Genomic DNA, 17,843 nt, shown 5'->3' with positions numbered 1-17,843 from the left:
GCCCTGACCGATTTCCTTCTCAGATGGCTTTGTTCAGGTTTCTGTGCAAAGGGTCAACTGGGACCCCAGATTTGAGCTTCAGACAGGGCTGAGGATGCCAGAAAAAGGAAAAAACCAACGGGCTGGGTAGTAGATGGACCCCCAAAGACACTAAAGCCCCCGGTGGGTTTGTCATACCCCCTGCCTCCCCAGCCCCCAGCCCCTTCCAGAGAGGAGGGGCAGACAATAAAGGTCAGAGAATCCTGAAATCACAGACCGGGGAGAAAGGGTCTGAGGGTAGCCCAAGTCTCAGAACCCCACCCCGTGCCCCCACGACTGCCCAAGTCAGACAGGGGCGCCGACTGACTGCCCCCGGTCTCTGAGATGGCTGGAGAGCCGGCTGGGGCCCCTGGCCTAGCCCCGGGAAAGCGGGTAGAAGGAGAGACGGAGGAGGGAGGAGGAGGCGGAGGAGCGGGCAGGGAGGGAGGATGGAGAGAGAGAGAGAGAGAGAGAGAGAGAGAGAGAGAGAGAGAGAGAGAGAGAGAGAGAGAGAGAGAGAGAAGGGGGAGAGGGCAGGACGGAGGATGTGGGGATGCGCGATGGGAGGAAAAACCCTGAATGGCGGTGGGGGTGGCCTGGTGGCTGCGCAGGACCGGGGCGTACCACCCGGCCCGCGCTCGGGGGCCGCCTAGCTGCGCTCCGGGCGGGGCGCGGGGCGCGGGGCGCGGGAGGGGCGCGGGAGGGGCGCGGGGCCGCGGCGGACTGAGCCGGGCGACCGGGCGGGAGGGACGATGGGCTGCGGGGGCAGCCGCGCCGATGCCATCGAGCCCCGCTACTACGAGAGCTGGACCCGGGAGACCGAGTCCACCTGGCTCACCTACACCGACTCGGACGCGCTGCCCAGCGCCGCCGCGCCCGACCCCGGCCCCGACGCGGGCGGCCTGCACGCGGGTGAGTGTCGGGGCGGGGGCCAGCGCCGAGGGTCGCGGACACATCCCCTAAGACTGGGCGAGTCACCGAAACTGGGGCACCCTGACTTGTTTGCAGGGGTGGGAGGTCAGGGCACTTGGCCCGCAGCCCCCCTCCAGCCCACCCCTTGGGTACCAGGCCGGGTCACCGCGCTACCCTGGAGTTCCCCGCGGCCCCCCACTCCAATTCCCAACCGGTGTCTGACCCAGCAGGCGGGTGAAGCCTGGCTTGCTCCCTGCTGGGCAGGATTCCCCTCCCCACCCCCACCCCCCAACTCTGGCCTCTGAGCACAGGATTCCCTGTGCAAAAAAAAAACGCCTCCCCATCAATATACTTGGACACTCAGGCTTACTTGGGCGCTGCTGTTTCCTGGGGGAAAACAGTCTCCTGCTGAGTCCTGGCAGATTCTATGTGTTGGGGTGTGTGTGTGTGTGTGTGTGTGGGTGTGTGTGGGTGTTGAGGGTGGGGTGAGCTCCCTTGTAGCTGAAATCCAGGGGAGAGAAGGGGCAGAGAAAGTTTTGGGCCCAGTCACCCATGAGAATTTGGGGTGCAGACACCAAGAGTTGTAGACAGGAGAGAAGAACAGACCAGCCCCGTCCTTAGCAGGACCTGAATCTTCCTTCCAGGTGTTCAAAGGAAAAAGCATCTAACCCCCCCACCCCCCAGGATGAGGTGGTAGTGGTCCTGAATGCTTCTCTATGGCTCTCTGTGTTCTCATCCTCCATCCCTGTGGGGGTTTTGAATGAATGAAATCGGAAATAGGAAATGAGGTTGATTTCAAGCACACAGTAGATTGTAAGGAGGAAGGAAAGGATCAATCCTCTCCAATCAGTCACCCCACCCCCTGCCCAGTGGAGCATTCACTCATCTTCAGAAGAGCCCCTCTGTCTTTTGGAACCAAAGTTGGCTCCTGGTCCCCATGAACCTGGTCATTTCTCTTGCTCCGAACCTTGTAATTCTCACGTGAGGAGCGAAGCAAGGCTCCAGCCTGTCCTGCTCTGTAATTTCTGACTCCCAGTGGCAATCCTCACGATGATGCTGTGTGGCTGGTGCTTTGGGCAAGTTTCGAAATGATGTGTTGCCTGAATTCCGGAGATGGGAATGAAGACAGGAGAGAAGGCTTCGGGGGGAGCCTGCAGAGTACAGGCGAGGCCTGGAGGCCTGAGGTGGGAGCTTCCCGTCAGTACCCTGGCCTCCCCCAGCATGCCTCGGAGTAGCCCCCTTATGGAACACCCCCAAACACCAAGCACCAAAAGGGGAACGGACATGTGTTGGTCTGCCGCTTTTCCCGAGGAAGCATGGTTCTCTCAGAAGACCCAAAGGCCAAGCTGTACTCCAGGGAAATTTGGTTTCAATACAGAACGGGAAAAAGGCACAACGCTGCCTCAGGGCATGGTCGCCTTGATGACTGGGAGTTATGTGGTGAGTGAGTGTGTGTGTATACGTTTGTGTGTGTTTATGTGTGCTTGCAAACCTGTGCATAGGTGTGAGACTTATTGTGGGATGGCTGGAAGTGTCCCTCTTCTGTCCTTTCTGCTGTTATCAGTTTCCTCAGCAACCTGTCACTCCTTACCACGCTGGCTTTCTGCACAGGTGACAACTGAGGGACTCTGTTCACCTCAGTGCATCGTCAGCCTCAAGTCAGCCATGCCACCAAGTAGGACTCACCCCCCACTGCCAGCATATCACCCCAAAATGGACAGGACTCATAGATGGGCAGAATCATTTCAGGAGAGGGGTCATTCCGGCAGGTCACATGGGGTCTCCAGATAGAAAAGGGGCTGGATTCATGGGGCGTCCTCATGATCGACACTGGTCCTCTTGATTCTGAGAACCGTCCTAGCAAGCCGCCAAACCGGAGTTCAGCCCCTGCTGAGGGTTAGCCAGGACCCTTTATTCATTATTTCTCCCTGATCCCTCTGTCTGACCCCTCCCCCCGACACACACACCTCCCCACACATACACCAGGGCCCCACTATGAATTCAGACCCAGCCTCCTCAGGGGCAGCTGGTGGCCCCCAGTGATGTGAACAGGAAGCCTAGCAGCCACTTTTCCTGTTTATATCAATTATTCTTGATTTTCATCCCCACTCCTTCCCTTCCCTCTGTTGTTGAGAAATCGTTCCCCGTGTTTGGTTGTGGTGCGCCCACGTTTTATTTAGGGGTGTGCTTATGCACACTGAATACTCACGGAGGGTTTCTGCAGGACTCACAGGGCTCTCACAACGCTGCCTCTTTTGAGTCTGGAGGTGCCACGAGGCGTTGGGAATCGGGTAAGCAGCAGTGCCAGGCATGGGTGCAGAATTGCCCAAAGAAGCTCCAGAGCAGTGGGAAAGAACTTGTGTCTGACATTGGCAAGGCAATGGCTTTGTCCTCTGAACTGTCTCTCGGTCCCTTCCCCGGAGATACACACACACACACACACACACACACACACACACGCACGCACGCACGCATGCACGTACTCGTACACACGCACGCACGCACACGCACGCACGCACGCAGCGTGCAGTTCCTCTTGAAGCAACCGAAAAGATTGGATTCAGGTCTGTTGGAAAAAAACAACCAAAAATAGTTTCATTTTTGGTTAAACTATAGAGCTGGGGAGGGGCTCTGAATGTCATCTGTCCAAGGATGACAGAAGGGCCTCAGCTCAATCCCTTCCCAGCTAGAATATTCCAGATCCCCACCCTCATTCCCCTCTGCTCTTCCACTCTTCCATGACTTCCTCCTCATCTTCTCCACACTACTCCTGCACTTCCTGCTGTCCCAGCCACGGCATCTCTTTCCAGAGTCGCCCAGATTTTCTCTCCTCTGAGTCACAATTCCCTCTGTCTAGCCACCTCCCTCCCCATTCTCAGGGCTACGGGAACCCTTTGAGGATTATCTGCTGGTGAACTTTGCTCTCTTGTCTCCTGCTCCGTTATCTCATATTTTCTGCCAGTCCCACCAAGAGTTGCTAGCCTCCTCCTCCTGACCCCCCAGAGGCCAGCTGAGCACTCTGCCTGGTTCCTGCTGTGGGAGCTCGTGGCCATGGGCTGGCAGAATCATGAAGCCTTTAGATTCTCTGTATGCACGACTGGCATTCAAACCTTCACTGAAATCATCAGTGTCTGATATCCCCATGTGCTCTTGTGTCACCAAAACCTGATTCTTGGATGAGGATGTTCAGTGGGGCTGGTGTGAGGTCATGTACATAGAGCAGCTACCTGTCTGGTGGGAGGAGCCTAAGCAGAGAGGGGGTCTATGAGCTGGCCGAGACCCCTCTTAGCTCAGCCCTTTGTGACTAGTCCCCCTTCACCTCGATTTAATCATGCCTTAATGTGACAGCCATAAGCACTGTACCTTGTACAGCTAGTCCACCCTGCTTCTCAACCCAATTTCTCCAAAAAACAAAACATTTCAAATTTCTCTCAAGTGCTTCTGCCTGCCAGATGTCAATGGCTGTGATGGTTGCTTTCACCAAGGCAGGACGGCAGAAGGTTCCCTGCAAAGTGGGGTTCCTAAGTGGAAAAGGACAAGGCAAAAAGAGGAGTTTGATGTTGCATGCATTCCACTGATTTTGGGGTCCCCGACATTAGGGTGTATGTGTTAGTATCCTGATTGAAATCCACCTCGCGGGTGGAACGCTTGGACTCGCCTACTTTGATTCATCATGATGCCACTGGGAAGGTCTTCCCAGACCCTGCTGGGTCTGAGTCACGGGCTGGTAAGAGAATTGATCAGGAGAGCGAGAGGGTTTGGGGGAAAGCAAAGTCAGTTTATTAATAGCGAGTGGGCTAGTCAGCTGACACAGCGGAGGCCTCCGAAGAGAGAGACCCACTTAGCACCATCTGGGGGAGTCTCTGATGGCGTGTCTCTGTCGCTGAGACAGGAAGTTTCTGCCCTCAATCAATAGGTTAATTCTGGGAGGTGCCATGTGCAGATGAGAGTGAGAGCCGGTTCTGGGAAGACAGTAAGTTGTGTGCAGAATGTTCTGAGCCCAACTCGAGCAGGGAGTGAGATGCAGTGAAACTAATTTGAGCCAATCCTGGGAAGAGCGTGGCTGGGCTGATTCTAGGAACACAGTCAGAACATGGAGACAGTGGGGCTGGGTGTCTCTGGGACGTGTCCATGCCTCGGGCACTTCAGATGCAGGAACTGAACTCAGCATCGTCCCAGGAGGTTTAGACCAGTCCGCCTCACCTCCTGCAACAAGAGTGGAGGGTCTGGCACAGAGATAGGACACTTCCTTGGCTCTGTGTCACTCGTTGGACACTGGCACAGAGGCAGGACTTTGGTCTTTGATGCCTGGAAATTGGTAGAGGGGAGACAGGGAAATTGGCAGAGTGGGGGCCGCCTTTAGCTCCCCTGGGAAGGTGCCCAAGGGATGCAGGGAACTGGCCAAGTTGTCCTGAGAGGGGAGGCAGAGGGCTAGACCTCTGAGGAGCTCTGCAGGTCTAGAGAAGGTTCTAGACCCGTCCCTGTGAGACATCCTGATAGACTTGCCTACAGCTCCTTCCTGTTCCAAGGATTCTCCCTTCTTAGGATACCCAGAAAGGAATGGCCTTCTTTTATAGATGCATTATCACTATGGTAATCTATTTCATTCCCTCCCTCCCTCCCTCCCTCCCTCCCTCCCTCCCTCCCTCTCTCCCTCCCTCCCTCCCTCCCTCCTTCCTTCCTTCGCTCCCTCCCTCCTTCCCTCCCTTCCTTCCGTCCTTCCTCCCTCCCTTCCTCCCTCCTTTCCTCCATCCCTCCCTCCCTCCCTCCCTCCCTCCCTCCCTCCTTCCCTCCCTCCCTCCCTCCCTCCTTCCTTCCTTCCTTCCTTCCTTCCTTCCTTCCTTCCTTCCCTCCCTCCCTCTTCCCTCCCTTCCTTCTGTCCTTCCCCCCTCCCTCCCCCCTCCCTTTCTTCTTCCCTCCCTCCCTCCTTCCTTCCCTCCCTCCTTCCCTCCCTTCCTCCCTCCCTCCCTCCCTCCCTCCCTCCTTCCCTCCCTCCCTCCCTCCCTCCCTCCCTCTCTTCCTTCCTTCCTTCCTTCCTTCCTTCCTTCCTTCCTTCCTTCCTTCCCTCCCTCCCTCCTTCCCTCCCTTCCTTCCGTCCTTCCTCCCTCCCTCCCTCCTTCCCTCCCTCCTTTTCTTCTTCCCTCCCTCCCTCCCTCCTTCCTTCCTTCCCTCCCTCCTTCCCTCCCTCCCTTCCTTCCTTCCTTCCTTCCTTCCTTCCTTCCTTCCTTCCTTCCTTCCTTCCTTCCCTCCCTCCCTCCTTCCCTCCCTTCCTCCCGTCCTTCCTCCCTCCCTCCCTCCTTCCCTCCCTCCCTCCCTCCCTCCCTCCCTCCCTCCCTCCCTCCCTCCCTTCCTCCCTCTCTCCTCCTTCCCCTATGCTCAGGAAACATATGTGGTAACACAGATTGAACTGTTAGGTTGGTGCATTTAAGGCAAATAGAAGTATCGGACCTACTATATTTTCTTTTCTTTTTCAGGGGGTGGTGGTTTGGGTGACACCTGGCGTTACTCCTGGGGTTACTCCTGGCTCTGCACTCAGAAACCACTCTGGCAGTACTCAGGGAGCCATATGGGATGCCGGGAACTAAACCTAGATCTTCCATGTGCAAGGCAAATGCCCTACACATTATTAATTGCTCTGCCCCCAGTCCCATATTCTCAAATAATTAATTTCTTTTGGGGGGAAGGACACACCTGGTGATGCTTAGAGGTTATTCCTGGCTCTGCACTCAGGAGTCATACCTGGAGGTGCTCAGAGGACTATATGAGATGCTAGGGATCGAACCCAGGTTGGTTGCATGCAAAGAAAGCACCTTATCCACTGCAATATCTCTCCAGCCCCTTAGTAATTATTAATTTTTTTATCAAGGTCACATTGATCTAAGGAGTTTAAATGTTATTCACTTTAGGGATACAGCATCACTACCCGTCCTTACCACCAGAGTGCCAATACATCCCAAAGGCCCCCATGGTGCCCCCAGTTCTGCCCTCAGTGTCTCAGGGTTTTGGGGGCAATTTTACCCCTTGTTTTGTTTCTCTGAATCCCACCCATCAGTGCGACCCCTTTGTGTCTGTCTTCTCCATCTCTCTGTGCTCTGCTGCCTGTTTCTGAAGGCCGAGCACGCTCTACTGTGTGTCTCTGCTCACCCTCCTCATCTCGATCTCTCGCACCTTCAGCCCCTGGGTTGTTTCTAATGACTGGCTGAGTTCCCCTGTAGGGTTATAAGCCCCTTAGTAATGGTCTTTGACCATTAAAATTTTTTTTTATTATTGGGGCTGGAGCGATAGCACAGTGGGTAGGGCCTTGCACGCAGCCGACCCCGGTTCGAATCCCAGCATCCCATATGGTCCCCTGAGCACTGCTAGGTGTAATTCCTGAGTGCAGAGCCAGGACTGACCCCTGTGCCTCGCTGGGTGTGACCCAAAAAGAAAAAAATATTTATTATTATTATTATTCGGCTTTTTGAGTCACACCTGGAGATGCTCAGTGATTATTCCTGGCTCTACACTTATGAATTACTCCTGGCAGTGTTTGGGGGACCATATGGGATGCTGGGGATCGAACCCAATTGGCCGTGTGTAAGGCAAATGCCCTACAAGCTAAACACAGTTACAAAATTGTTTGTGATCGAGTTTCAGTCATCTGGTGTTCCGACATCCCATTCCTTCTCCAGTGCACATTTCCCACCACCACCTCTCAGTACCCCTCCCCCCACCGCCTGCCTCTATGACAGGCACTTTCCTCTTTCTCTCTCTGATCCACTCTCTCTCTTCCCTCTGGGTATGACGGTTTGTAATTCAGACACTGAAAGGTTATCATGCTTGTTCCTTTACCTACTCTCAGCACTCAGTTCTTGTTCAGAGGTGTCATTTCCAGCTATCATTGTCTTACTGGTCCCTTCTCTATATAACTGTTGCCCCCACCCCTCCACCTGTGGCAAGTTTTGGCCATTTGTTGTTTCCTTTCTGTGTTTCTTGGTATCCCACATATGAAGTTCTCTCATCTTTAGTTTTTTATTGTGTAGGTGGCGGTTCCTATACACAGAGATGATTCCAGCTAAATTTCTGAAATTCCACAGAACTCTAAATCAATGATAAGTTGATGAAAATAATTTTTTTTTAAGAATGGGGAGGCTGTAGCGATAGCACAGCAGGTAGGGCGTTTGCCTTGCATGCAACCAACCTGGGTTCGATTCCCAGCATCCCATATGGTCCCCTGAGCACCGTCAGGAGTGATTCCTGAGTGCAGAGCCAGGAGTAACCCCTGAGCATCGCGAGGTGTGACCCAAAATGCAAAAAAAAAAAAATGCAGGGAGGGGATGGGGAAGATGTTTACTCTGCTTGAATTTGACCAGGTTCAATCCCCAGTACCCCATACAGTCCCTGAGCCTCACCGGGAGTGCCTGAGTTCAGAGCAGGAGTGAATGCTGAGCACAGTCAGGTGTCGCCCTCTAATAAAATCCAGCCAAACCCGTCTTGTTTTAACTCTTCAGGGTTGGAGAGAGAGAATGCAATGGGCAGGGTGCTTGCTTTACATGCATCTGAGCTGGGTTCAGTCCCTGCCACCCCATATACACCCCAGAGCCCTGCTCCGGGTGATCCTTGAGCACCATTGGGCGTGGCCTCCAAATCAAAACAAAACCCAAACAAAAAAAACTGTATGTATCTTTCTTTTTGCAGGAATATATATATTTAAAACTAACTGAACTATTCTACACTTATACATTTAAAATTCGCATGAAGTAGACACATCTTTCATATTGTAAGTAAATCTGCAACTTAGTAAGAGAAAGAAGAGGAAAATCTAAGTAGACAAGTAAAAGCACAAAAGTGTGTTTTATTCTAAAAAGGCCTCTTGGTTTTACATTAGAAAATATGATAGAAACGGTTTTGGTGGACTTCCTGTCACATCCTCCTGGTGGGCTGTGCTCCTGCAGTGTGGAGGGTGACCCTCTGGAGCCAGTCCCTCTGGAAGTCCCTGAGGGATTCTCTGAGAATCTCTTCACCCTCCTGCCTGTCTCCACCAGCCCCAGGAGGTATAAGCGTGTGCAGCGTGATGTGTGATGTGCTGAGCAGTCCAGTTGCCGAGTAGAGCATGAACAGCTCTGCAGTGCCACAAGGGGAATTATGGGAGCGAGGAGTGGATGGCGTCCTGGAGAATGGGGGTGGCAGGCAGAGAGTCAGACGTGTAGAGCCGGATCCAATGAGGTGGTGGAGGCCTGGTGTGGAGGCTACTGGGATTGCAGAGGGCGAGGGGAAAAGCCACTTCTTGTCCCAGAAACAGGTAGAGGGGCTGAGATGTGGCGATGGGCTTCCCGAGAATGACACAGCTTTGGCATGGGTGGCAGTGATGTGGTGAAGCAGAAACTGTGTCTGTCAAAACCATACAAATGGGGGCCAAAGAGATAGCACAGTAGTTAGGGCACTGACTGACCTTGGTCCAAATCCTTGGCATCACATATGGTCCCTCTGGTAGTGCCAGGGGTCACTCCTGAGCGTAGAGTTAGGGATAACCCCTGGCAGGTGTGGGTTAAAGCTGCTCCCTCTGGCTCCCTTTCTGGGGAAAGTCCCAGGAATTTCCCAACTTCTTGCCTACTGAGAGGTGGGTACACGGAGGGACACAGAAAAGGGAGGTCCTTTGGTAGGGGACATTCAGCCTTCTTTGCACGCACAGAACCATGTGAGAATAAAGGTGAGGTCATTTGTCATGCTTCCCCCAAACCCAGCCTGCCTTCGTTTGATGAAGAGTTGCCCCAACTTTGAAATTCCTTTAACTTCTTGTGGCAGAAGAACATCTGTTCTTGTGCTGTGACTGTCGTGGGAAGCCCCTGGGAAACAAACAGAAGGTGCACTCACGAGTGACTGACACCTCAGTGGCCTCACTGAGCAAATGAGCGAGGCCCAACTCTTGGGGTCCAAAGAGCTCGCAAACGCAGGCCACTCCCCTCCCTCCCCCATGCCTCCCCACCACTCCGCCATCCCCAGACCTTCCTTCGCCCCAGCCAAAGGGCATGCTGGCACTTCTTGCTGCCCTTTACCCTGATGTATTTGTTTGTGGGCCAGAGCCTGAACCCAGGGCCTCACACGTGTGAGGTCGGTGCTCTGATTGTGGGCTCCTTTCCTTGCCCTGGAATCCTCTTTCTCATGCTGGTCTTCACCTCGGGGTAGAGTGTCTGGGCACAAGCAACACGCAGAGGCGCTTCCTCTCCCTCGGGAGTCTGATAGTTCCGGGTCATCCCCATGCGCAGCCTGCGGGGAGGGAAAGCCTCGCCCATAGCCAGACTCAGCTGAGGACTTTGAGGTCACCTGCACCTTTGGAAACTGTGGGCGCCCAGGGCAGAGGCTTTAATGGTTTGCCCTTCTCTTAACCCTGCTTCCCCCCATAGATAATATTGTGTTCTCTCATCAAAGGCAGTGTCTGGGGGTCCTTCATAAGGGACAAGAGCCCCTGCCAATATGTTCTTATGGGGGATGGAGCCATAGCACAGCAGAGAGGGCACTTGCCTTGCATCCAGCTGACTCAGGATTGATCCCAACACCCCATAGGTTCCCCTGAGCATCGCTAGGAATAATTCCTGAGTGCAGAGCCATGAGCAACCCCTGAGCACCACTGGGCAAACAAACAAGAACATTCTTATGTGTTTAAATGTGTACTGTAGATTCTGGCTATGGTGAAGAGTGCTGCAGTACAGATGGTGTTTCTGCTGTGTTTTTGGGTCCCCAGAGTATATTTCCAAAGGTGGTATTGTTGGGTCAAATGGGAGCTCAATTTCTAGTTTTTTGAGAACGTCCATATTATTTTCCAAAAAGGCTGGACCAGTCGGCATTCCCACCGATGCCCTTTGTTCCCACATCCACGCCAATACCAGTTGCTTTTATTTTTTCAGATGTGTGTCAGTCTCTGTGGTGTGAGATATCTCATTATTGTTTTGATCTGCATCTCCCTGATTATTAGTGATGAAGAGAATCTTTTCATGTGCCTTTTGGCCATTCGAATTTCTTCTTTGAGAAAGTTTCTGTTCATTTCATCACCCCATTTCTGATGGGATTGGATGTTTTCTTCTTGTAGATTTCAACCAGTGCCTTGTATTCCTTGATATTAACCCCTTATCAGAGGGTATTGGGTGAATATCCTTTCCCATTCTGTAGGCTGTCTTTGTATCCTGGTCACTGTTTCTTTTGATGTGCAGAAGCTTCTTAGTTTAAGGTAGTCTCATTTGTTTATCTTTGCTTCCGCTTGCTTGGTTAGTGGTGGTTCATCTTTGAAGATACCTTTAGCTTAAAATGTTGTGGAGGGTTTTGCCAACCTTTTCTTCAACTACCTTATGGATTCTGGTCTAATGTTGAGATCTTTAATCCATTTTGATCTGACTTTTGTGCATGGTGTTAGGTAGTGGTCTGAGACCTGCGTGCCCGAGAACAGATGAATGCATAAAGAAACCATGGCACATATCTACACAATGAAATATTATGCAGCTGTCAGGAAAAATGAAGTCATGAAATTTTCCTATAAATGGATGGACATAGAGAGTATTTTGCTGAGTAAAATGAGTCAGAAAGAAAGGGACAGATACAGAATGACTGCATTCATTTGTGGTATATAAAAGTATTTATAGTAGAAGAATAATATCCATGGCCGGGGAAAACAGGGGTTAGGAGGACTGGTCAATGGTTGGATTTAACCACAAGTATGTGTGGGGCCGAGGGTAGGTAAGATAGGGAAGAGACCAGTATGACAATAATAGCTGGGAATAATCACACTGGACAAGATCTGAGGGTTAAAAGTAGGTAAGGGATATTCTGGATAACCTTTCAGTATCAATATTGCAAACCACTGTGCCCAAAAGGATGGAGAGAGAGAGAAGAGAAGTGCCTGCCATAGAGGCAGGCAGTGGGTGGGGTTGGGGTTGATGGAAGGGACCCTGGGGACACTGGTGCTGGGAAATGTGCACTGGTGGAGGGGTGGGTGTTGGAACACTATGTGACTGAAATCCAATCATGAAGCCTTGTCTGTCACTGTAGCACTGTCCTCCCATTGCTCATCGATTTGCTCGAGTGGGCCCAGTAACATTGTGAGACTCATTACTGTGTTTGGCATATCAAATACGTCACAGGGAGCTTGCCAGGCTTTGCCATGCAGGCAAGATACTCTTGGTAGCTTGCTGGGTTCTCCGAGAGGGGTGGAGGAATCAAACTCGGGTCAGCCTTGTCGGCCGCGTGTAAGGTAAACCCTCTACCTGCTGTGCTATAGATCCAGCCCAATCATGAACATATTTGTAAAATATATATATATACAGACATATATAATTAAAAAAACAAATGTGTACTCTATAGAGGGGGCTGTCAAGGTGCTGGTGCCGGCTGTCAAGTTTCCAATGTAGTGGAAAATGAAAATGTCTTTTCTCAGCACTAACATGGAGAACGATGGAAAAAGAGCTCAGTGGTACCCTGTCTTTGTTTAGAAACTATAATTCTAAGAAGAAAAAAAAGTCTTTGTTGGCATACCAGGCAGATGATTCTCAGCCCCACCCCCGCCCCTTAGCAGGGTGTTCTAGAAGGCTGGGTCAGGTTGAACTTGGGAGGATTTCTGTTAGGAAGCTCTCAACTGCCAGTAACAGAAACCCCAGCTCAAACTGGTTAAAAGGTAAGGCAATTTGTAATCTCATGTCACCCAGGGCTGGAGTTGGGAGACTGATTTAGTTATGTTCTACCCAGCCACTCTCAGCCAAGAGCCAAGTCCTCAGCCTGACAGTAAGCTCACCGTCCCTTGCTTCATGACTATTCTGAGCAATACTCAGAGGAAGAAGATGGCCACCCCCAGTGCCCACAGGAAGAAGATGGCCATCACCAGAAATACTGATGGGGAGAAGACGACCACCCCCAATACCCAGAGGAAGAAGTTGGTCATTTCCAAAGATGATACTCAGGGGGAGAAGCTGGCCATCCCCAGAGATCCTGATGAGGACAAGGTGGTCACTCCCAATAATATCCAGGGAGAGAAGATGGTCAGCCCCAAAGATACTGACAAGAAGAAGGTGGCCACCCTCAATACCCAGGAGGAAAAGATGGCTGTCCCCAAAGCTGATACAGATGAGGAGAAGATGACCATCCCCATCAATACCCAGAGGAGGAAGGTGAATATCCCTCAAGATATCCAGGAGGCGATGGCCTCCCTGTTATTACTGCGGGAGAAATATAGTCAGCATTACCCTGGGAAAGAAGATGGCTATCTCCCACTGCACCCAGAAGAGAAAGGGGCCATTCCCCAAAAAACGCAGAGGAAGACAGCAGCCTTCCGTGATACACCAGGAGGGCAATTGGCCATCCCTAACAGTATTCATAGGAAGAAAGTGTCCACTCCCAACAAAACCCAGAGAAAGAAGATGGTCATTCACCACAACACCCAGGTGATAATGGCCTCTCTGACAACACTCGGGGAAGAAGGTCAAGAAAATCCTGGGGGTAAGGTGGCCATACCCCCCAAAAAACATCAGAAGAAGGTGACCATTTCGGACAAACCCAAAAGGAAGAAGATGGCCATTCCCAAGGATACCCTGGGGGAGAAGATGGACATTTCTGGAAATGCGCAGGGCGGGAAGATGGCCAGCCCCAGGAATATTCAGGAAGAGAAGATGGCCAACTCTAGAAACTCCCAGGAGGAGAAGATGGCCATCCCGAGAAATTCCCAGGAGGAAAAGATGGCCACTCCCAGCTGTATCCAGGGGGAGAAGATGGCCACTCCCAGCAAAACCCCAAGGAAGAAGCTGATCATCTCCAACAATACCCTGGGTGAGAAGATAACCATCCCCAGCAGTACCCAGAGGAAGAAGCTGTCCATTTCCAGAAAAACCCAAAGAAAGAAGGGCACCATCTCCAGCAGTACCTGTGGAAGAAAATGGTCATCTCTTCAACAGCCAGGGGAGGAAGATGGCCATGCCCAAAATACCCAGCGGAAGAAAATGGCCATCCCCAGTAACGCCCAACGGAAGAAGATAGCCATCGCCAGTAATGCCCAGCGGAAGAAGACGGTCATCCCCAGTAATGCCCACCAGAAGAAGATGGCTGTCTCCAGCAATGTCCAGCGGAAAAAGATGACCATCTCCAGCAATGCTCAGAAGAAGAGAGTGACCATCTCTAATAATTCCCCTGGGTTGAAGAGAGACTACCTCCTTTGAGGGTTCCAAGAAGGTCAAGGAAATGTTTTCCCAGAACCCTGCTCCTCTCCCAAAAGATTTGCTCTGGACTTCATGACCAAATTAATCACTGGTATTAGCGAGTGGGAGATTCCTCTGATGGACAGATACACCCATGAGCCCGGGAATGGTGGATTATTCCTGCATAACATCTGGATTCTGGGAGGCAGGCGGGAGTGGGGTGGATTCAATGTTCTCATATCATCCCTCCTGGAGCATCTACTCAAAAGTTGATATTAAAATATGGACCCCGCATTTGTGGGTATTATAACCATGTTGTAAATGAAGACATGTCTCTTCTGTGAGTTAGAAAGACTAGATTTTCTATCATGAAGCTCCCTTGGGAAAATAGTGACACACTGGTTGGAATGGCACTGTAGCACTGAAGGCATTAAGCAATAATATCAACACCATTATAAACCACGATAACTCAGGAGAAAAGATTATGGAGCAAAAGGAAATTCAAAGACCCTGTTAGGGGAAAGAGCATTGCTAGATTAGGTACCCAGGGCCTATCTTTAAGAAATCAAGTCCACCAAAGAAATGTTGGTGCCTTTATCAGGAAAATGTTAAGTCAATTTTAGTAACTGTTCTAGCATAGTTTTGAATTCAAGGGTTGTTATATAGTTTTGAGAAATTTTAGCATTCGGGGTCAGAGAGTAGTACTATGCTGCTTTGCATGCAATGATCTGGGTTTGATCCCTGGCATCCCTGGTTCCTGAAGTGCACAGAGCTCGGAGCTGGGAGTGAGCCCTGTGAACCACTGGGTGTGGCCCCAAAATAATAAAAATGCATTATTATTGCCACTGATAGTATTGTAAATTACAGTATATGAATAAAATATTAGAAGAATAAGATGTATGCCACAGTTTTTAGTTTTGTTTTGTTTGGGGGCCACATCTTGTGATGCTCAGGGGTTACTCCTGGCTTTGCACTCAGGAATTACTCCTGGCCATGCTTAGGGGATCATATGGGATGCTGGGAATTGAACCTGGGTTAGGTGCATCCAGCCCTTATTTATGCCATAAAAGGAAGGAAGGAAGGAAGGAAGGAAGGAAGGAAGGAAGGAAGGAAGGAAGGAAGATTTTAGTATCTAGTCTAATGTCCCAGACTTTCAGTGTTCAGTAATTGAGAAAAGTGAACCACCCCCACAGTAGGCAGAAGACTGTTACTGATTCAATACAATTCTGTCCTGATTTTAGTGAATTTCCTCCTCTTCTTTGGAAAGCAGTGAGTTTTACGTGAGTGTATCCAATGAACCGAGAGGTAATGCCTAAGACACTGAGTTTGCTGAGAGGCCACAGTGCCCCCTGGGTCTCAGATCCCAAGTGTGGTGGACAGAGCAGAGGCAGTTTCCAATTTCGGATGGGTCCTCAGCAAGTGCGAAATAGAACGGGTGCCGAAGCCTTTCTGTGTCATGGCAGCGTTGGCACGGCAAGGGCCAGAGTCAAGTCTCTTACCCAGGTTCCCTGTGCTGTTCCCAGCCTGAGCACAGCACCCGCTACATAGGAAATGCTTGATGGTTGCTGAGTGAACAGAAAGCTTTGTTCACTTTAAGGCAGTTCTTTATTCCTGTAGCTTTTGTTTTATTTTGTTTTGCGGTCCTGACTTGGTGGTGCTCAGGGCTTACTCCTGGCTCTACACTCAGGGGTCACTCATGGCAAGGTTCTGTGTGGGGACCCTGCGGGATGCTAGGAATCCAGCCCAGGCTGGCCAGGTACAAGGCAAGTAAGTCCCTTATCTGCTGTACTCTCTCTCTGGACCAGTAATGCTCTTTTCTTTTTCTTTTAAAAAATAAAATAATGTCGAGAAATATAAAGAGTCTGCAAGTACACATGCAGGTTGTGATATATATGGGCAGCAAAAAACATGATTTTTTTTTTCCTTTTTGAGTCACACCCAGCGATGCTCACGGGTTACTCCTGTCTCTGCACTCAAAAATTACTACTGGCGGTGGTTGGGATGCCGGGAATTGAACCCAGGTCAGCCATGTGTAAGGCAAACGCCTTACCCATTGTACTATCGCTCCAGCCCCCTGTAACTTTCTTAATGCAGTGACACATCTAGTACTTTGGGTTTCTTTTTTGAAGGGAGGACGAGGTTCGGGCCATACCCAGACCAACAATACTATTCCTGGACCCTTGGTGGTGCTCGGGGATCATAAGCGCTAATGGGGCTAGAATCGGGAGGGTATTGCTTCACAAGACAAGTGCCTTCCCCTCTCAGATTAAGGAGTTTGGATTTCTTTCAAGGTTTATTTGGCAAAATGAAAGGCCACACAACCCAATGAAAATGCTGTTTCCTATATCCATTAGGATGGAGTTGTGAAGAAATCTGAAAGGCCATGATTTAAAATAGAAATGACCTCAAGAGATAGCACAGCGGGCAGGGCGCTCACCTTGCATGCTGCTGACCTGGGTTCCATTCCTGGCACCGCAAAAGGCCCCGAGAGCAGCGCAGGCGTATGGATGCCAGGAAACTGCTCATGGGGTACATCCGTGTGGTGTGGCCCTGCTGTGGTCAATGCAGCTGGAATGGAGAGCACGCTGGCTCCGAGAGGGTTTTCCAGACAGGGTCTGGCTGGAGAAGGCTGTGCTGGGTCACAGCAAGGGGGCCTCAGGGTGAGCATCTGTCCACGCACTGAGCTGCCCCACCTTGATGCGTATCCCGGGGTCTGGCGTCTGTGTCATCCTCTCCCTGTTTATTCCCATTCTGTGACTGAGAGGTAGAAGGTTGGAGGTTTAGCTCAGATCACAGCTGGGGGGGCCAAGCTAACACCCCATCAACCTAACTCTCAAACCCTGCCCTGAGCCTGCAATATCATACTTGTACAACGTATGGGTCAGTAGGAACACTGAATGGAAAAAATGCGGCTTTAGGAGGGGGTGGTGGTTGGGTTTGGGGGCCACAGCTGGTGGTGCTCAGGGCTTACTCCTCACTCTGTGCTCAGGGATCACCCCTGTGGTGCTTGGGGGCCCTAAGGGGTGTTGGGGATCAAACCAGAGTTGGCCACTTGGCTCCCTCCACACTGTATTCTCTCTCTGGCCCAAGAAAGGTAAAGCTAAATCACGTGAATGTGTGTGCTGGTCTGGAGTATCTTAGTTCTCATTTTGCTGCCAGGCATGAGAAGGGCCTGTTGTGAATTATCGCCATCCATAGGAGAAAACATTGCTACATTTGACAGGTGTTCCTTCAGCACACTGTTCTGGGCACCCCACACTCTTCTAGGCTTACGACAGTGACAACCCTGGCTTCCTGCTTATGTTCTAGGTCAGGCATCATCGTTTAAAAACTATCAAAGAAGCAGGGTTGAGAGATAATCCAGTGGGTAGGACGTTTGCCATGCACGCAGCTGACCCCGGGCTCGAACGCTGGCACCCCATATTGTTCCACTGAGCCTGCCAGGAGCGATCCCTGAGCACAGAGGCAAGAATAAGCCACTGGGTATGGCCCCTAAATTAATAAAAAAGAAACAAAAAATATCAGGGGCTGGAGCATAGTACAGGCATAGTACAGGCGGGTAGGGCATTTGCCTTGCACATGGCCCACCCAGGTTTGAATCTCAGCATCCCGTATGGTTTCCTAAGCACCACCTGGAGTGATTCCTGAGTGCAGAGCAAGGAGTAACCCCTGAGCATCACCAGGTATGACCCCCCCCAAAAAACCTCAAAAAACAAAAACAAACAAACAAACAAAAAACAAAGAAGAGATGGAGAGAAAGTA

The 17,843-nt window shown here is 51.1% G+C and overlaps 1 protein-coding gene across 1 annotated transcript in view; it reads left to right on the top strand.

Annotated features, from left to right (window-relative positions):
• The first annotated feature begins 668 nt into the window (after window positions 1-668).
• BAALC (BAALC binder of MAP3K1 and KLF4) overlaps window positions 669-17,843 on the top strand; it is a 47,277-nt gene continuing 30,102 nt past the window's right edge. Inside the window, exon 1 of the mRNA XM_056110355.1 lies at window positions 669-930. Within this exon, the coding sequence (XP_055966330.1) occupies window positions 771-930 (160 nt within the window). The 5' untranslated portion in view covers window positions 669-770. The remainder of the gene's footprint in view (window positions 931-17,843) is intronic.

This window comes from Sorex fumeus, unplaced genomic scaffold, assembly GCF_029834395.1.
Source record: "Sorex fumeus unplaced genomic scaffold, SorFum_2.1 ptg000002l, whole genome shotgun sequence".
In the NCBI taxonomy this organism is placed as follows: domain Eukaryota; kingdom Metazoa; phylum Chordata; class Mammalia; order Eulipotyphla; family Soricidae; genus Sorex; species Sorex fumeus.
The sequence above is the reverse complement of the archived record's forward strand: the minus strand, read 5'-3'. Positions and strand labels throughout refer to the sequence as shown.